Source organism: Populus euphratica, unplaced genomic scaffold (genome assembly GCF_000495115.2).
Source record: "Populus euphratica unplaced genomic scaffold, PopEup_1.0 scaffold31.1, whole genome shotgun sequence".
Classification (NCBI taxonomy): Eukaryota; Viridiplantae; Streptophyta; class Magnoliopsida; order Malpighiales; family Salicaceae; genus Populus; species Populus euphratica.
The window spans coordinates 203,501-222,211 of NW_011499850.1; the positions used below are offsets into that span (position 1 = coordinate 203,501).

Sequence of the window (18,711 nt, forward strand, 5' to 3'; positions counted from 1 at the left end):
CGGGAAAACATAGCTTTAATCGAAGGTAAGAAATTAGTAGTTTGATTAAAATATGTATCTAGCTTATTTATTCTTGATGACACGCCTAGACTTTAGATTTGCTGGGGCTTTACAGCTCAACATTGCTAAGCATGTCGAGGACTAGTGTAGAATTCTTTAACGCTACATGGACTAACTCATCAGTTTCAGTAAACTAAAAGGACTAAATTTATTTGAAAATACCTTTTATTTTCACAGTTCATAACATCTTTGGTATTGTTGCAGTGAATATTTAAAAAATATTTTTTATTTAAATATATAATAAAAAATAATGTTTTCAAAAATTCATTTAAAATGCTCTAAAAATATATAAAAATATTTATCAAAAAACAGCTAATGCTTATCTCTGCCTATCTGGGGTCGGGTCTGGTCTCTAGGGACCTCTCTGTCCCCATCTCTCTCAACCTTTGGATGGGTGTGGGCCAAGTTCCAAGTCAGTGAGTGCGTGGTGTTGTGGTGCGGGATGGTCCGTTCCTCCTTTTTGATAGATCATAGATGAACAGATTCTTTCTCGAGTACTACAACTCTTTTTAAGTTATGGCTTAGCTAGCTATTCTCTAGAAACAGTAGTACTACCTCAACAGCAACAGGATCCTTAACTTCTTCAATAAACCCTTATCCCACCTGGCTCACTCTTTAATAAACCCCCCTTTTCTGTTCCTGCTTTGTTTTTGCTGTCTGTGTGCTCTTATTTTTGAATCTGGTTCCAAATTACCACTAATGTAAGTTACTCTAGTTAATCAAGTAATTACCCGCTTACACAGGCCCATTTTTGGAATACTTGCTACCTTTTCTTTATGTATAGTTAATCACCTGTTCAACCTTGCTTATTCTCGAGAATCTTTTCTGGGAGTTCCGGTCTTGTCTTAAGCTAAATTGCTACTCTCTCTGTCTCACTGCCTATGTGTTTCCACATCTATCTTTCCCTGTTTAGCTTAATCTCATTCTCTTCCCTTTAGCTTACTCTCTTTAAATTTTAGCTTCTGTAATAATTTATGGAAGACGTACTCTTGCTTCCAATATTTCTGCTTTCAGATGTGAAAATTCTACTTTAAAGCCTGTTGCTTTATTGCCATACTCACTACTTTTACTTCTAATTAAGATCAACTATATATATATTTTTATATAGAAGGATACACTTATCTTCATAACTAGATTTAATCTGCCTCCTACTCTACTAGCTACTTTTGCATCCGGGGTTTCTGTTACTGGTTAGCCACCGAAAGATTAACTCCCTTTTAGTGCTTGCCAGTAAAATTTGTCCTTCAACTTGAGACTAATTCTTTAGCACATCTTGTATTGTCATCACTGTCTGCTCCAGTCCTGATTCAAGGGCCAGAAAGGGTTGCTAAGAGTTGATTTTTTACTGTCTAGAAAGAAGCTTAGCTCATTTATTTGAAGAAAAGAAAATATGGGTTTGTATCATTTGGCTATTGGATTGGTTTCCTTGCTTTCTATGGTGAGTGGTGCGATGACCATAGGTGCCAACTGGGGAACACAAGCATCCCACCCTTTGCCCCCAGAAACTGTGGTGAGGCTACTTAGGGAAAATGGGATCCAAAAAGTTAAACTTTTTGATGCAGATTATGATACTCTAAAAGTTCTAGGTAAGACTGGGATTGAGGTCATGGTGGGTATTCCAAATGATTTGCTTGCTTCTCTCGCTGGTAGCATGAAGGCTGCTGAGAGATGGGTTTCCAAAAATGTCTCCGCACATGTCACCAACAATAATGTCAACATCAGGTCAAATTTGCTTATGCTTTTATGTTTATGCATATTTTGTTTCCTGAATTTGGTTGACAAGAAATTGAGATTATTGGCTGAAATTAATTGTTCGTTGTTCTTCCTTTGAACTGTTTCTAGCCATTATGTGACACTTTATCTTTTAGTTTGAGTTTGTTGAGAGAAATATTGCTGGGGGGGTAAGGATGTTGCTTGGTCTTATGATCGGTAACTACCAATTCCCATGTGGTGAAATTTCAAGGTTTCATGTAGTAAGTTAGATGCTGGGATGTTATGTCTTGCCTTCTTCATTTTGAGAGCCCTTTCTCTGTGCCTCATTCAAATTTATCTGCAATGATGTCTAAAGCCCCTTTGTGATTGGCGACAGATTTTATCTGTACGTTATGCTGTGTCCCCCTTGATTTATTGCAGACTGACCAAGCAAGGTCATATTCTGCAAAACAATTCAATTAGAACTTGAAACATCGAAAGCCTTTTTGTAATTGTTGATAGATTATATCTGTGCATTTTGCTGTGGTCCCAGTAGATTGATTGCAGACGAACCAAACATGATCATTTACTGCACAAGGTTCCAATTAGAATTTGGATTGACTAAATTCAAGGTTCCAAATTTAAGCCTTTTTGGTATTGGGAGGGTCTCAGGTCCTTTATTCTAGTGAAACTTAAGCCTCGTTGTTAGTCATGATTTATTGCATTTCTCAAGTGATCCCATCGGATGGTGGTGTTTGGTTTAGAAAGAGTGGAATATGACATCTTTTTGTCAATGCTTTGATTCATGTAAAAGGAATGAACTGGAAGAATTTATGATGGGTATGATAAACATAGAGTTGATTGAGTGAAACATCATGGACTTTCTGACTTCTGTGTGCTCCAACATTCAGAGTTTAGGTGCAATCTGCATTTAGATTGCCACGAAGTCTTAAGTTTTCATAAATTTCTGTGATTTCTGTTAAAAGATTTTGGTTTCCCTTCATCCATTTTAGATCATAGAATGTAGCATCCAAATAGGAACCAAACTATAAAAGCTTGAAAAAGGCAGCAAACTGTGTGCAAAGCGAAGTCAGGTAACCTTGCCTGCAAAAATCCAACAAATACAAGAGAGGAATCAACCTACAAGCCTGAGCCAACATCTCTTAACAACTACCTCTAGAAATATTAATGGCTTGGGATCCCATTGGTAGAACTGAGCTTTGAGGTCCCTGTTGTTTCTATGCTCAGCTAGAATAGATATTGATGGCTCTATTTTCTTTGTTGATCCCTTTTTTTCTTGTAGAAATCTCATAATCAAACATCCAAAATACAGACCATGTCATTCTTTCACTGTTCATGCAATCAGATGTGGATAGATTCCTTCAATACAATCACTCGTGCTCTCTACTCTTTTTACATTACCCTGAATGTGAAATTGTCCTGTAATTCTTATCTAAAAAAAGCTCTTGAAAAGCTAGTGCATTTAGTATTGCCTATCAGTATCATCTTTAATGTATTGATGACAGATTTTATGTATTTTGGCTGATATAATCTGGCCCCCCTCCCCCCTCCCTAAAAAAAGAAAAGAAAAAAGAGAGATCAAATGCCTTTACTTTCTAGATGTATGTTACAGAGATGATGGACTTTAATAGATTGGACTGGCGCACATGCTTCTCTTGCATGTCCTGGAATTTATCATAGCCATCTCCCAGACATGTAGGTTCTTCTATGCCTCGACATGAAATGTGTACTCGAACATTTTCGAATATTGTCTAGACTTCTGCAGGTTTATAAGAAAGGAAAAATGGTTCCCATAGACTTCTGCTATTTCACCCAGTCATTTGAAAACTTGACATTAGGATCCATGACTTGACAATGTAATTTTATGCTTTTTGTCTAACTCATCAAAATTTTCTTGTACAGATATGTTGCAGTTGGAAATGAACCTTTCTTGCAGACGTACAATGGAAGCTTTCTCAGAACAACCTTCCCTGCTCTCCAGAATGTCCAATCTGCTCTGATAAAAGCTGGGCTTGGCAATTTAATAAAGGTCACTGTCCCTCTGAATGCTGATGTCTATGAGAGCTCAAGTGGTCTTCCTTCTGGTGGTGACTTCCGAGCTGATATCCATGATCTCATGCTTACCATTGTAAAATTCTTGAATGATGCCGGTGCCCCCTTTACTGTGAATATCTATCCTTTCATAAGCCTCTATATTGATTCCAACTTCCCGGTTGAGTATGCCTTCTTCGATGGCAATGCAAATCCTGTAAACGATGGTGGCACATCCTATTATAACATGTTTGATGCTAACTATGATACACTTGTGAATGCTCTACAAAAGAATGGGTTTGGGAATCTGCCTATCATTGTTGGAGAGATCGGATGGCCAACTGATGGAGACAGAAATGCTAACATAGAATATGCCCGGCGTTTCAACCAAGGTTTCATGTCACACATTGCAAGTGGGAAAGGAACCCCAATGAGGCCTAATGCCGGTATTAATGCCTATTTGTTTAGTTTGATTGATGAAGATGCTAAAAGTATTGATCCTGGAAACTTCGAACGGCATTGGGGGATATTTACATTTGATGGAATACCCAAATACAGTCTCAACCTTGGCACAACAAACACAGGAGCTTTAATTCCAGCTAGAAACGTCCACTACCTGGAAAGAAAATGGTGTGTGATGAAGCCGTCGGCCAAGCTTGATGACCCACAAGTGGCACCAAGTGTAAGCTATGCGTGTGGACTAGCAGACTGTACTAGCCTCGGTTATGGGACATCATGTGGAAATTTGGATGCTAGGGAGAACATATCATATGCATTCAACAGCTACTTCCAGATACAAAATCAACTGGGAGATGCATGCAAGTTTCCAAACCTGTCGACAATAACCAGGACAGATCCATCAACTTCAACTTGCAGATTTGAGATAATGATAGAGCCATACTATGGTGGCGCGGGACAGACATTCGGGTATGGCAAGAAGGTGGCCTTTGGTGGTTTGATTGCACTATTTTTCCTAATGATTGTGTAAAACATGAAAGATCCTCCTCCTAACCTTCTTTTGAGGTAGCAGTTTTCCTCAACTATTCTCATTAATTAATTTTGGTAAGGGAAGCTAGCTAGCCAAGAGCGATTTCGGATTTGACAAGATTGTATTTTTTCCTCTTTTGTGTTGGTGATCTAGAAGCCAAATGTTCGCATTCGGATGTCTCAAGTATTTATTTGTGATAAACATGCTTGCTTAATTAATTAATATGATGACTCAGTTGTATTAGAACCTGGTTTGGGTTATGTCTCGTGTCAAGTTATTTTTTTTATCAAAATATTACGCCCTCTTTTGAATATACTATTCACTAACATAAGAAAAATATTATTTGAATGCTGAACAAAGAAAAAGAGAAATCTAATGGAGAAAATCACAAGGAAAAAAAAACAGATTTCTAACCTTATAAAAAAATATTGGTTAAATGAAAATCATCAAAAAATATTTTACAAATATTAAAAAGAAGCTATGGAGTATGTAAAACATAGTGTTATAAGCATTGTATTAAGAACATGTTTGGGAACGCAGAACATGTTTGGGAACGTCGGTGTAAATTGTGTTTTTAAAAAATTTAAAATTTTTTATGTTAAAATTTAATATGTTTTGGATCATTTTGAATTTAAAATTTTTTATGTTAAAATTTAATATGTTTTGTATGTTTTGGATCATTTTGATGTGCTGATATTAAAAATAATTTTTAAAAAATAAAAAAAATATCATTCACATGCATTTCATCATGAAAAATTATTTAAAAAGTACCCACAACTATATTGCCAAGCAAGTTCTATGAAAAAATATATTTGGAGATGATAAGTAAAAAAAATAATGGTTATTATCCATAAAAAAAACTATTTCATAACTTAAATTATCAATAATGATATATTATTATTTTTCTATTACTTGGCACTGGAAATGGTGGAGAACAAGGCTCATGATTATGCTGTTGATAACTGGACTTTGGGGGTTTGCACGAATGCAAGGCCTGGATTTTTTCTTGAAGAGCAAGTTAGTAAAGAAATGAATTTGTTCAGATACAGGGAGGACTAAAGGGCCTAGAGTGGTAATGTTGGCCTTGAGTTCATGGCCTCCCATCTCAACCAGGTCCTTGCTAACTGACCGACCTTGCCTTCCTTCTGCATCTTCCTTCAGATGCATGCTTTTGAAGCTTTTGTTGTCCACGCCTTGGTGAGTTCGAACAAGTTGTAAATATTATAAGTGCTCTGCTTTGACAAGTATGGCTCTATAAATTCAATGAATAGCAAAAAAACTAATAGGACAACACATGATTATGGGGACTTTAGATTGCGATCAGTTGAAACAAATATCCGAAACAACAGAAAAAATAAAAGGGGAGCACCTGCTTCATTTCATACTTTGAGCGCCATCGGTCAAGCTTGCAACTAGATAGGAGCATTGCTGCTGCTCCCATTCTGAAGAAACAACTAGGAAGGAGCATGTCCATATCATTGCCACTGTACCCCGTAGAGCTCACCACTTATGTGCTCACTACCAGTGCATAGGAATGAGTATATGCATTCAAAAGGTCTTTAGCTAGATCAATAGCTATAATGCCAGCTGCACATCCCATTCCACCGAGATTAAAGCTATTAATAGCATGCCTAAGCTTGTAGTGATTTATTACCATTGATGAGAATGATGGGGTAGTATTTAGGATCCCAAAGTTGACAACAAGAATGTTTATATCCTTAGGCCTTATTTTTGTGGCTGCAAGAAGGTCATCTACAGCTCCAAACATGACCATTGCTACCTCTTCACGGCCATCCTTCAGTGTTATCTTGTGTCCAGGTTGAAAAACTATTCTGGGCATGAAGGTCTCATCTCCAATGCCAGAATTCTTGAGAGCTCGGTGCTGAAATTTGATTGCGGCATCATTATATTTTCCTGATTTACTGGCCAACTCAATGAGTTCATCCTCTGTAATCTGTACACAACATAACAAGGAATTACTGTTGTTCTTTCTGTCAGTCTATTCGCATAGGTTTTGCTGATAAGATTATGATATTTAATGTCAAATGCCTAACAGAACAATCTAGGAAGAGTAGAAGTACAAATTGATTACCTTGAGCTCATCTGGTGCATGAAATAGTCGACCAAATAAGTTGACAGTGGGGTTAAATCAAGATAAATGTATATGATTAAACCCAAAAATCCCACAATGAAAAGTGCATCAATGGGGTCACGTTTTAGGCAGAAATCTTGCCAGATGAAGAGTTTTCCAATCTAAGCACTGAGGATCGCTATGAGAACTGGTGCTGTTAGGACATAAAACATAGTGCTAAGGAGATAAGAATATCCCGGCTCGACATATTTCAAGTTAGCTGAGTTCAGGAAATCTGGCAATCCTCTTAGAACCCTGACAGAGAAGTTCAAAGAACCGCATATGGACCTGAATTTCCTACCCCTCGGTTCACAATTTCGGTTCACAATTTCAGTGGATAACAACTCCTGCTGTCTTTCCAGGGGAAGTAGTCTGATGAAACTTTGATCAAGAAACCAAGAGGCAAAAAAAAAAAGGAGGAAAAATAACTGGAGCCTGGCCAGCATGGGAAGTGAAAGGGGTGTGAAGAAAGGGGGTTTGTGAACAGAATCGATATATAGGTCTGGTAGGAAATAATATAATAAAACATGGAGTTAAGTTATGGGTAATGCTAAGTAGGAGGAGAAGCTCTTCGTGCTTGAAAGCAAGTGAACAGCAGATTTGTATCATCCAGAGAACCCATGCGCGGGGGAGATGTTTTGCTTTGCTACCTCGCAGAGAGAGGGAAAGGGAGAGACTAGAGAAAAAGTGGAGTTTACATGTTAACATGTGTAATTATTCTTCTTCGTGGAAGGCAACTTCAAAATGAATGAATTAGTATTAGTTCATGGACGAGACAGTTAAGTTAATGAAGTAGTTTTTGTGGATGTAGTCTGGAAGAATAAATTTAAAAAGAACTTTGAATTGTATTTTTTTCTGTACTTTTTTCTTAACCAAAGATAATTGATCTGAGATTCTATTAAAACTATAATTTATATTAATTAACCAAAGATAAAACACAAATGGTAGTTTAAATACTTTCTCAAATCTATGGTCTCTCGTATAAATCTGAGGTGGAGAATTGGGAGGAGGACTAATCTCTGGGCTTGATACTGGATCACAAGGGGGGTCATTTGGACTGTCTTTCAGAATACTATCTTGGGGCTACTTAGAAGAGGCTTCTTCCCATGAGCTGAGAAAATGGCTGCAAGTTGGCTGGTAGGAGTCGTCTTCCGAGAATGTAGTCTTCATATTTCTAGGCAGGAAGGACCCATTTCCATTCCGCTAGTGTAATCATATGAGTGCTGCCTTGTATATTATATCCAAGTAATGTGTACTTTAAGGGAAGGATGGCATGGCCACACGCATGTTACTGTGCAATCATCACCCATAATGATCCACCTAACAATCATTTCACTCACGAGTTATCCACCATTTGCTTCTTACATTAACCTACTAATTTACCAATTGTTGTTACGTACCTTACACACGCAGACATATATATATATATATATATATAGAAGTCAAGAGAGCAAGCTTGTGTTGATTACCGCTGCCTGCCTAATATATCTGCATGCCAACATACAGCCATGGAGGTATGCCGTTCTTCTCATTCTTTACAATTTGGATTCGCCTTCACAAACCCTTTGTTTTGATATATACCATTAGCATATTGCATGATGGTATCTAACAGGTTATCGAGTTGAAGGTGCATCTGCATTGCAAGGCCTGTGAGAAAGCTGTACGCAAAGCCTTGTGCAGGATCAAAGGTAATAACGAATGCACCAAACCCTTAATAAACTATTCTCTGTCATTCAAACTTATAATTGAGGGTATGGCTGAACGATGAGTGATCGCTTTACAGGGGTAACATGCGTGCAGATCGATGGTATATCAAACAAGATTACAGTGATGGGGTATCTGGATAAAAAGATGGTGGTGAAAGCTATTTGGAAGACAGGGAGAAGGGCTGATGTGCTGCCATCTTCTCCATCACCTCGCTTGGAGGCACCGGCGCCTAGTCCTAGATTGCCTACTGGCTTTCGGTGCATCATTCCAGCTAAATGGTGTTTCAAGAAACCAAATGCCATTCCCAGAAGCACTGCTGTAACATCATGAATAAATTGTACTAAGATATCGGTTAGAATCTTCAATAAAATCATCTAATTAACATCATTATTTTAATTTGCGCAGGAAACATATTTTATTAACCCTGTAATAATTGAGGGGGTGTTTGAGATTATGATGGGAGTGCTTTTTAAAGTAGTTTTTTGCTTGAAAATACATTATAATTTTTTTTTACATCAGTAAATCAAAACAATTAGAAAAAACTAAAAAAAAAATATCAATTTAATGTTTTTTCAAGGCAGAAACACTTTTGAGAAGCACCTAAAAACAAAATCAAATTAATGATGATGAAGAAAAGTTGGCACAAATATTGCAGAAAATGCTGGGAAAAAAAAAAATGTTATAGCTGTTTTCAGGATGGAATCGGAAGGGAATAATGAGGAAATATTAAGAAGAGCCGAAGCCAAGAAAATTGATGATGATGAAGATGTTGCTAAATCTTTCTTCCTTAATGGCTGTTGTTTAGGTATTCTTTTAACATTTTGTTTAGGTCACCATTAAATCAGATATTAAATACCATCTTCTACCTTCTAGCTCCTACAAAATGCTTCTCTTCTAGTTGTTTCAGGGTATCTATTTTGTTAATCTTAATCTTTAGTCAGTTGTGTAGAAGAGTCTGCTTTGTATTTGAAGTCTTGAACGGGTTAAACCATTACAACCCCCATATTCTTCTTGGTTTCTTGAAGTCACCCACTACCCTAATAACAGCTAAGAAGTGCCATTGATATTATCTTTGAGTTTGTCTGTCTATATGTGATAATATAGAAATTAAGGCATTTTTAGGTGATTTTTCATAATCTTGATGCCTAGTTTCAAAACCATCTACAAACACTCAAAACAAGGATAAGTTGATGTTTTTTCAGTTAAAAAAGACTTTGAAAAACATTTTCAAACTCAGTAACATTGCCAGCCTAGGGGATGGCTGATTGTGTTTCATCCCAGCCTGTAGGGCGTAAGGCATTGGCAGTTGGGTTTGAAAAGGTACGTATGTTTTCAGCTCGAAGCTAAAACAACCTTTCCTTTCAGTTCTAAAATTCCGAGTTGTTACCACATGACATCACGTACAATTTCCACGCACACCTCATCCTGGCAATACAAGTTAATACTTCAGTTTTCCATAGGTGAACTTTTAAGATGACGCAGGTGACTACAGACCATGCAAATTCGATGCGAACAAGAGCAGCAACGCAGCTCATGTCCAAGGGAGCGGAGCAGGTGGAGTTAACATGATAATGGCACGCGATGTTACAAACTTCACGTGGCATCAGAGATACTGTCATGCTGTCAGCTTGCCAAAGACCCAGAGTTTCCATTTGCAAAGAACAGAGATTGGCAAGACACGAATGTAATGCAGTCGTCACGTGGACATTCTTAAATAAACAACTTAAACCTTGCTATTAAGTAAAGGGCACAGACAACTTTCTCCCGAGTAAAAAGATTATCATTCAATAGACAGACAAGATCTAGCTCACCAATATGGGATTTTTGTTAATGATAGAAGATATGATTTATCAAATATGTCTGGATGAAATAAAACACAAAACATGACATAAATCCCTCCTCTAGTTATGTTTCAGTAACCAAAGGTTCATCTTTCTAAAACACATACAAAATTTGAACAAGCACAAACAACAAACTTTAATTTCAGCTATCAGCCTTATTCTAAGCAAAATGTTGTAGTTTGCTAATCCCAATCCAAGACACCTTACTCTTTTAGATGCCTTGAGCAAACTTTCACCTGCCATGGAGAATAATGGAAACATCAGGCTTGTACACCAGGAGAACTCCATTTGGGTTAATATCAATTTTCCTTTTTGTGCTGGAATTCTCACACTATGCTAACATAAAACTATTCAAAACAACACTCCAGTACGTTTACATGGCACACTGTATTTCTAAATTTCCAAGCATCACTACTTGGAAGTTATTTAAGAGAGCATTAAACACTAGTGTAGACGTCACATGTTTTCTCCATACTAAACTAGTCTCTACCAAAACACAATACTACCAAAGACACAACATCATTCTCTTCTGTAGCGTTACCATGTTTGCAAACTCTGAAATCACTATAAAGAAAGGAAAAAGAAAAGAAACAATAATAATAACAAAAGAACAAGACAAGGATAAAGACAAGATGCTAATTACAACACAAACTTGTTATCACATTGATCATGCCTTCACAATTTTCTTCCCAAAAGCCATACCTGAATCCATTAAGGTTTAAATAAAGAAAGAATCGATCAGATAAGTATCTCCACCACAAAAATAAAATAAAATAAAATCGCAACAATACCAGGATAACATTGTGTTAAACCCCAGCTAAGCAACCTGTGATCGAAGTCTTAAACATGAAGGCATTCTCACAATACGATAAACATGCAAATTAATCCAAGAACATGAAACCTTCACTCGGTCAACTTCACTTTTGGTTTTTTGCAGAAACATAATATGGAATGCAGATTGAATTGTGCACACAAACCTTTACTTACGAGGTCGAAGAAGCCGACGCTTTCATCCCAGCAGTATTCGAAGCACCGCTATCCCCTGCTGATGGAGGCATATATATCCTTGCTTTCTTGAGAATTTCAGCAACAACCCAATGCTTCCGTTTACTTAACGGCCTCGACGGATCCAATCTAACCTGAAAATCCAAACATTTCCATAAATTCCGAAATCACCACTGATTAATTATCAAAGTTTCGTTTTTTTTTTCTTTTCAGTTTATTTATCAAGAAACATTTTTTTTCGTTTAATAAAATTATTAATTGAATAATCAATCAATGATTCAAAATATTAAGCAAAGAAAAGTAAGAAAGAGAGTTAGAGAGTACTGACTCGATCGCCGATGTTGCAGAGGTCGTTTTCGTCGTGAGCCATGAACTTGGAGGTCCGCTTGACGTATCGATTGTAGAGCTTGTGGTGGAACAGCCTGTCCACCGCCACCACCACCGACTTCTGCATCTTGTTCGATACCACCATTCCCACCACCGACTTCATCCTCTTCCTCTCCCCTCCCTCACTCTCTCTAATCAAATCCTTAAACCCTAAATCCTCACCAATTCTATTTTATTTTTTCTCTTTGCACTGTTGTACTTCAGGTATAAAACGACGTACTGTTTACAAAATGACGTTTTCGCCCTTATTCTCTTAGAGAAATCTCTATTTAGTCCCTAAAGTAATGTGTATTATCCCACTACCAATCAAGTTTCAAATATTATTGCGTATCAATTGAGTCCCTAAGGTGTATCGATTTTACCCCAAGTGTATCAACAGCACCCCTCCAAGCTCCATCTATTTTTTTTTAGTAGCAATAGCAAGATTTTGTCCAATTTTGAAATACTTGATAAGTTTTCCAATCAAAAAATTTTAATTTTATCAATTAAGTCCCTAATAAGTACTAATTTTACATCAAGTATAATTTATATCAGATAAAATCACCCCTTCAATTTGTCTGATAAACATATATTTGGTAGGCATTGCTATTCAAAATGCTAGAATAAACAAAGATCTATCTTAAAAAATATTTTCATGTCAAAATGTAGTAATCTTTTTTTTATATAAACAAGTGTAAAAACACATGTAGCTTTGGTTTGATGTTAAAATGATATTTAAAAAAAATAAAGGGATTGTTTTAATATTTTGGATGAAAGTAGTTAATGAATGTGTGAATAGGACTTTCCTAGCCCTTCTTCCCAAAGTGGATGAACTATAAGCTACTAATAAAAGAATATTATTCAATGTTGACTACATTAATTTTTTTTTATTTTGATAAAAGCAAAAGTCTTGGCAATTAATTAATAATGAGGTAACATGTTAGGGGCTCCATTGAAGATTCACCATTTTTCTTCCTATTATCTTTCACGAATCCATAAGATTAATACAACAATTAGTAATTTAAATGGAATTCTTAATTTTTTAAATTTTATTATTATTATCATCATCTAGTACTGAGAGTGAAAGCTAAAAAACCGTCATCCTTTTGGCTTTGCTTTGGCTTTCCCTCTCTACCCTCTAAGCTGAGGTTAGCTTTTATTCCATTACAATAACAAAAACCCCTTCTTTTGTTGTAAAGTGCATTTCTTTTCTTGTTTCTTCTCCTTTTTTTTTTTAATTTTGTGTTCTCCAGCTTAGGGTATGAATTTCTGAGCTTATTTTTTTTCATGGTCAACTTAGTAGTCAAGATATTGAATTTTTAAGGAATTGTCTTGTTTTTTGTTTGATAAAAAAAAGTTTGATGGTTTCATGATTACAACAATTGGAGTAGTAATTTTTTGTCTTTGGTTTGAGAAGATTAAAAATGTTGGGTTCTTGATGACCATTTCAATGATTTTATGCAACAACCCTAGCTTTAACACTAACCAAAGCCAAAACCCACCTAGGAATAGAAATTCATTAACCAAATCATACAAATTGCTACCCCAATTTGGTAATAAGAGCTGGGGATTTCGTGGGGTCGTTGCAAATACAAAGAAGAAAGGTGAAAATCCTTCTAAGAGAAAGAGAGGTTGGTGGCGAAGGTTTTTTTATTGACGAAGAAGGGAATTGGCTTGGATTAAAGGATGATGATATGCTTGATGTCGAGGCTGAATTGTCTGAGAATTCGAGTGATGAGGAGTTGTCTGAGGAAGAGAAATTTGAGGCTTGGAAGAGGAGAGCTGAGGCAATTGTGGACTTGAGAGAAGCACAAGAAAATATGTTGAACGAGGAGAGTAGGAAGTGGGAGGACTGGATTGTGGATTGTGGTGATAATGGTCATGATGATGATAGTAATGGTTCATGGTGAAGTAAAGAGTTTGATGAAAATGGTGGAATTGGAAATGGAGGCTCAGTGGAGGATGTGCGGTCGGATCCTACTAACCTTGTACCTGAGAAAGGATTTGTCGAGTTTGTTAGAGATTTGGTTTTTGGTAGGGAAGAGGAGGATTTGCTTTATGAAGACCGCTTGTTTCGGTATGCCTCATTGAACTTAGTAAGTGAGTTTCACTTCATTGCACTTCGTTTCAAAGCACTACCTTATGCCATCATTTCCCATGTCGAGGTAGATTGTTTAAATGGTTTCCATTTCTATTCATTACATGCTCATAGTGCCAATCGAGAATTTGTTGTTTATGTGACCATGTCAAAATTTGTGGCTCTAATCTCATGAAGTTGATGCTACCACTAACTTTAACATTGTTGTTTAAGGACAACACTAACTTTGTATTGCATAGACTGAATTGGATGGAACAAAATTTTGCAGCACCCTATGCTATAGTGATGCAAAATAAAGGACATCCGTATGAAAAGGGATGGGCAATCCTATCCCCATATAGCACATCAATAAATAGGATGATAGAAGTATCTATACTTTTAGGATTAAGTTTTATGTAATAAATCTAAATAGAGTATCATTGACTTGATGAATATTTAATTGGATATGATTAAAGTGAATGGTTATCAAAACTATTCAAAGTGGACATTTCATGTTTCGATCTTTGTTGAACTTGACTACATCATGTCAAGTTACCTTGCATGTTGTAAAGATGGATTTTCTGTATGCTCTGGTTAATTTTGAAAATTTGCTCGTCAATTTGGCATGCTTGTACTCAATACCATAACCATATTCATCTTGTTGCAGGCCAAATTTTTGGCAGTATTAATAATCATATCCTGGGCCTTGGACTTTGCAGTTCATGACTATGTTCTCATGCCCTTCTTAGACAGGTAACAGTTAGGTCAAAATGGTTTCTTAAGTGACTTCTCCTAATCTTAACAATAAGAAATATTTGATTTTATATGATGCTCTCTTCTTCACCTGATATGTTTAAAACAATGCTTATGGTGCACTTACATGTAAAACTCTATCTTTCTAATTAAGTTTATTAAGCCATGTCATGAACAGATATGTCAAGATTGTACCACTTATAGCATAAATGCTTGATGTGAGAAAAACTCAAAAGCTTGAGATGATTAAGGAAATAAAATTGGAAAAAGCAAGATTGAAGCTTGAGGTAGAGATTGGTAAATCTCCACCTCTCTCCGATGAGGAGGAATGGAGAGAGCTACGACATAAAGCGTAAGAATAACATGTTTTTGTGTTTGTTTTGGTAGATCATGTTTGTTATCTATCTGATTCCTCTAGTGAATTGTGTCTTAATGCATTTTATGAGTAGAAGATTCATTCAAATGGTATTCTTAGACATTAATTCTAGGATTATTTTCAGAACATTAAATGACATTGATTAATTCCCTATAAATACAATACCTTGAAAAGCTTTCCTTGTGATCTTTGATTACAAATATAAACATCTTGATGTGAATTCTGTTCTTTTCAACTTCTGGTTGGTTGCTTAAACAGGTTAGAGTTACGAGATGAGTTGAGGTTAGAAAACCATAGATCATTTGCCAACATATGGTCAGATATGGTTTTTGGGGTCTCAATATTTGTTCTTTTGTACTTTAATAAGAGAAAAGTGAGTAGTTATCAATCATTCTCTATGCATAGTGCCTTTTATGTGTGGAATTGATATGTTTCACATCACTGTGAGGCCTCTATCACTGTCATCTTAATTGCCATCATCTATCCATCAAAAACTACAATTATGTGGAAACAACAATAAGTGGCATGTCACCTTATTCTAAAGTAGCAATTTTTTTCATGCTTCTGTCAATTTTCACTTTGTCTGTATTCATATCCATGAGAATCATTTATCTTTTTAAAGAAAACAATGAACCACTTATGTACCTTTCAGAGTTATTTACTCATCTAAATTGTTATAGAGCATTTCTGGAGTTAGTGCATAGAGACTTGCTGAATGGTTTTTGCCTTATTGTAGTTATATGCCCTCAATGGTTGTTTTGCTTGAACTAAGTTTGGAAATGCTTGGTTCTATCATACTCTTGTCATGTTTGTTACAATTTTTTTTTCTTATTTTTATACTTTTGCAGGCAGCTTTGCTGAAATTTACAGGTTATAAAATACTAAACAATCTTTCAGATACTGGAAAGGCATTTCTAATCATACTTATCATAGATATTTTTTTGGGGTAATATTTTCTGCTCTTCACAAAATTATTCTCACAAGCACGTGTTTGCCGAAGACATTTTATTTTATATACTAGTTCAAAAGTTGGTCCTGATCGAATTCATGCAAGTGAGAAAAAAAGTAAAATAACTTGGTGTTGGCCACTATAGTGAATATGGAGTCTATAACTTCACTTCCTCCTCCCTATTCGACTTGATTTTGCTTTTAAATTTAGAATTTTTTCTTTCTTTTCAAACAATATATGTCCATGATGCACTAGTTGCAGTTTATTGAAGATATTTGAATTCCATATAATCTTTTCCTCTTTCTCTCTCTCTCTCTCTCACACACACACACTCACACACACACACACACACACAAAAGTGAGCAAGCTGACAAGATAATATTTCTTGCAGGACGTGTTATTAAAAAAAATGCTCACTATTCTCCTAATAATTTTCACTTACACTCTTGTTTGTATAATGAACATTATCCCTTATAAAATCAAATACTGTAGGTATCACTCTGAATCTGGTTGGCAGACCTTGCTGGAGGTAATTGTCGAGCACTATGGACTTGAAGTTGACCAGTCTGCTATCACCATTTTTATTTGCTTGGTACTTGTTGTCATTGATGCATGTGTGAAGCTTTGGGTATGTTATTTTGACTCAATTAAGTGTTTCGTCAAATGAATTCCAATAAAATCCTTCATTTTGAAAAATATTCACTGTCTATCTGTAGTTAAACTAGAATTGATTACCTTCCAAACATCATTAATTTCCATATAGGAATATCAACAAATGAAGTGATTAAAGTTTACTTGAAATTTAAATGAATGAGGTAGCTGTGCTGGTTCGTCACCCAGTTGCTACTGCCCTTCGTTGTGCTTAGCTATGAATTTATATGACAAATGGTCGGGAAAGGTGTCGAGAAAGGTGTTATATATGGAAAGGAAAAGCAAATTTTCATGGGATGATATTATATCCATGATGATAAACTGGAGAGATTGTTGAAGGCTATCAGCCATTTTAAGATTAAGTTTAGATAGATTTTGTAACCTCTATTAACTATTTGACAACTTGACCTCTGTTTACTTCTCATTGAAAGAGTTGGAGCAAGTTGGGGTCTTGCACTACCCATTGCTTAGGCTCATGATTTTATTTGAGAAATCTGATGATTTTGTTGATTGCTTATGGTGTTTATGTTACAGTTGTTCAAATACCTACCAAGATTATCCCGGGAGGTGGCAAACATATTCTGCGAAATGAAGCGTCACTAGCAGAAATTTTTTGGTTTGATCCATGAATCCTTACATTTTTTCCTACCTCTCCAATTTTTGTGGCATATAGTCTTTCATTCACGTATTACTAATTTTACTTATATAAAACATATTTATTATTAATAAATTTTTATATTTTTAATATGTATTTATATTTAATTAATGAATCTAATTTGATGAATGAATTTAAAGTAAAGATAAAGTCTGTAGAATAAAAATGCTCTACATAAAAAATTATAAAATTGTTATAATTATGATATTTATATTACATTAAAGTTGTTTCTAAATGTTCTTGGTCAATGTTCTATTAAAGATTGAACATTAATTAAGGATATTAAAATCGATGTATATTATGTTTATTCTTTTATGAAAGAAATTAGTTGTTTTTATAAATTGAAATATGAGAGATATCTGAAACTAATATGCATGTGCTTGTCAGATGACATATATACTGAACTGATTTAATTTTATATAGAGAAATCACTAATGTTTATGAAAAAGCTCATATGGTAGTTGTACGAATGATGTTTAAACTTAAAATCACTAAGTTATCTTATATAGAGAGTGTGTTATGTTTTGATCCTGACCACATGTTATTCTAATAAAAGGTAAAAACCTGATATATATTGGGTATAATATAAACTACATGAAGGCATTTGAATTATTAAAAGATAATTCATCACTATTAGATGAATTAGAAAAATATTCTACATGTTCTTAAATAATATTGATTGTGAAATCACTGATTAATGTGAAATGAGATTCAAATCTTATTCAAAGAATAAAAAATAATTTAACATAACAGATATATTTTATATTATAATGTCTAATTCGAAACATTTATGATGAATGAATAATAATTATACCAATAAACTAGTTTTTAAAAAACTAAGTCAAACTATTTATTATTTTTCTAATATTTGAAGAATCATGACAGATTATTAAATATTATATTTGATTTTAAAATATAAATCAATTAATTGTTGAACTAATAATAAATTAAATTGTTTAATTTATTAGGAAACCTAATGGGTCATATATGTAAGAATTATTGGTCAGAAATTAAAAAAATTAAAATGAGATGATTAATTAAATGTGATGTAATTGTAAATAAATTTTAAAAATTGATGATGTAATTAATATAAGGGATTATAATTCTAGACATATAAAATTTCATGCAGGGATTTGATTTAATAATTTTTAAAATTATTTTAAAATAATATATGTTATATTATTTAAAGGGCAAATTGATATTTGTCTTTTATAATTTTTTTAAGTTTTCATATAAATAGAATGTTATGCTTTTATTTTTTTAATATTAGAACATAGAATAACAATTCAGTACATAAACATTTAAATATAAAAAACCTTGACATTTAAAAGTATAACAATTATTTTTTATAAAATAATATAAGAAATTTTTTATTGGTGATGAATCATGTGAATTACTCTTAAAAACT

General features: G+C 34.7%; 3 protein-coding genes and 1 pseudogene across 5 annotated transcripts; 3 read left to right on the forward strand and 1 right to left on the reverse strand.

The window, feature by feature from the left end:
• Positions 1-416: 416 nt before the first annotated feature.
• LOC105120878 (O-Glycosyl hydrolases family 17 protein) lies at positions 417-5,040 on the forward strand. Its single transcript, XM_011019268.1, has 2 exons — positions 417-1,782; positions 3,676-5,040. Exons 1-2 carry the CDS (start codon positions 1,451-1,453, stop codon positions 4,790-4,792), a joined length of 1,449 nt encoding a protein of 482 aa, XP_011017570.1. The 5' UTR covers positions 417-1,450; the 3' UTR covers positions 4,793-5,040.
• A 3,290-nt stretch (positions 5,041-8,330) lies between these two features.
• On the forward strand, positions 8,331-9,026 carry LOC105120879 (heavy metal-associated isoprenylated plant protein 26-like). Its single transcript, XM_011019269.1, has 3 exons — positions 8,331-8,437; positions 8,536-8,611; positions 8,707-9,026. The coding sequence occupies exons 1-3, from the start codon at positions 8,432-8,434 to the stop codon at positions 8,958-8,960; spliced, it is 336 nt and encodes a 111-aa protein (XP_011017571.1). The 5' UTR covers positions 8,331-8,431; the 3' UTR covers positions 8,961-9,026.
• A 1,370-nt stretch (positions 9,027-10,396) lies between these two features.
• On the reverse strand, positions 10,397-12,051 carry LOC105120880 (30S ribosomal protein S17, chloroplastic-like). 3 transcript variants are annotated; one of them, XM_011019271.1, is made up of 3 exons: positions 11,805-12,050; positions 11,449-11,610; positions 10,397-10,707 (listed from the first exon to the last, which is right to left on the reverse strand). In XM_011019271.1, exons 1-2 carry the CDS (start codon positions 11,964-11,966, stop codon positions 11,455-11,457), a joined length of 318 nt encoding a protein of 105 aa, XP_011017573.1. In that variant the 5' UTR covers positions 11,967-12,050; the 3' UTR covers positions 10,397-10,707; positions 11,449-11,454. The 3 variants fall into 3 exon arrangements, with proteins under 3 accessions (XP_011017573.1, XP_011017575.1, XP_011017574.1); XM_011019273.1 differs by lacking the exon at positions 10,397-10,707 and adding an exon at positions 10,759-11,035 and having other exon boundaries at positions 11,805-12,051; XM_011019272.1 differs by lacking the exon at positions 10,397-10,707 and adding an exon at positions 10,759-11,173 and having other exon boundaries at positions 11,805-12,051.
• A 1,108-nt stretch (positions 12,052-13,159) lies between these two features.
• Positions 13,160-17,378, forward strand: LOC105120882 (chloroplast envelope membrane protein-like; annotated as a pseudogene).
• Positions 17,379-18,711: the final 1,333 nt, after the last annotated feature.

Bases quoted from the DNA above. Each gene is read 5' to 3' on its own strand.
- LOC105120878 (XM_011019268.1), top strand. From the start codon at position 1,451: ATGGGTTTGTATCATTTGGCTATTGGATTGGTTTCCTTGCTTTCTATG. The intron at 1,783-3,675 runs GTCAAATTTGCT...TTTCTTGTACAG, and splicing joins AACAATAATGTCAACATCAG to ATATGTTGCAGTTGGAAATG.
- LOC105120879 (XM_011019269.1), top strand. The intron at 8,612-8,706 runs GTAATAACGAAT...ATCGCTTTACAG, and splicing joins AGCCTTGTGCAGGATCAAAG to GGGTAACATGCGTGCAGATC.
- LOC105120880 (XM_011019271.1), bottom strand. From the start codon at position 11,966: ATGAAGTCGGTGGTGGGAATGGTGGTATCGAACAAGATGCAGAAGTCG. The intron at 11,611-11,804 runs GTCAGTACTCTC...TTGGATTTTCAG, and splicing joins TCTGCAACATCGGCGATCGA to GTTAGATTGGATCCGTCGAG.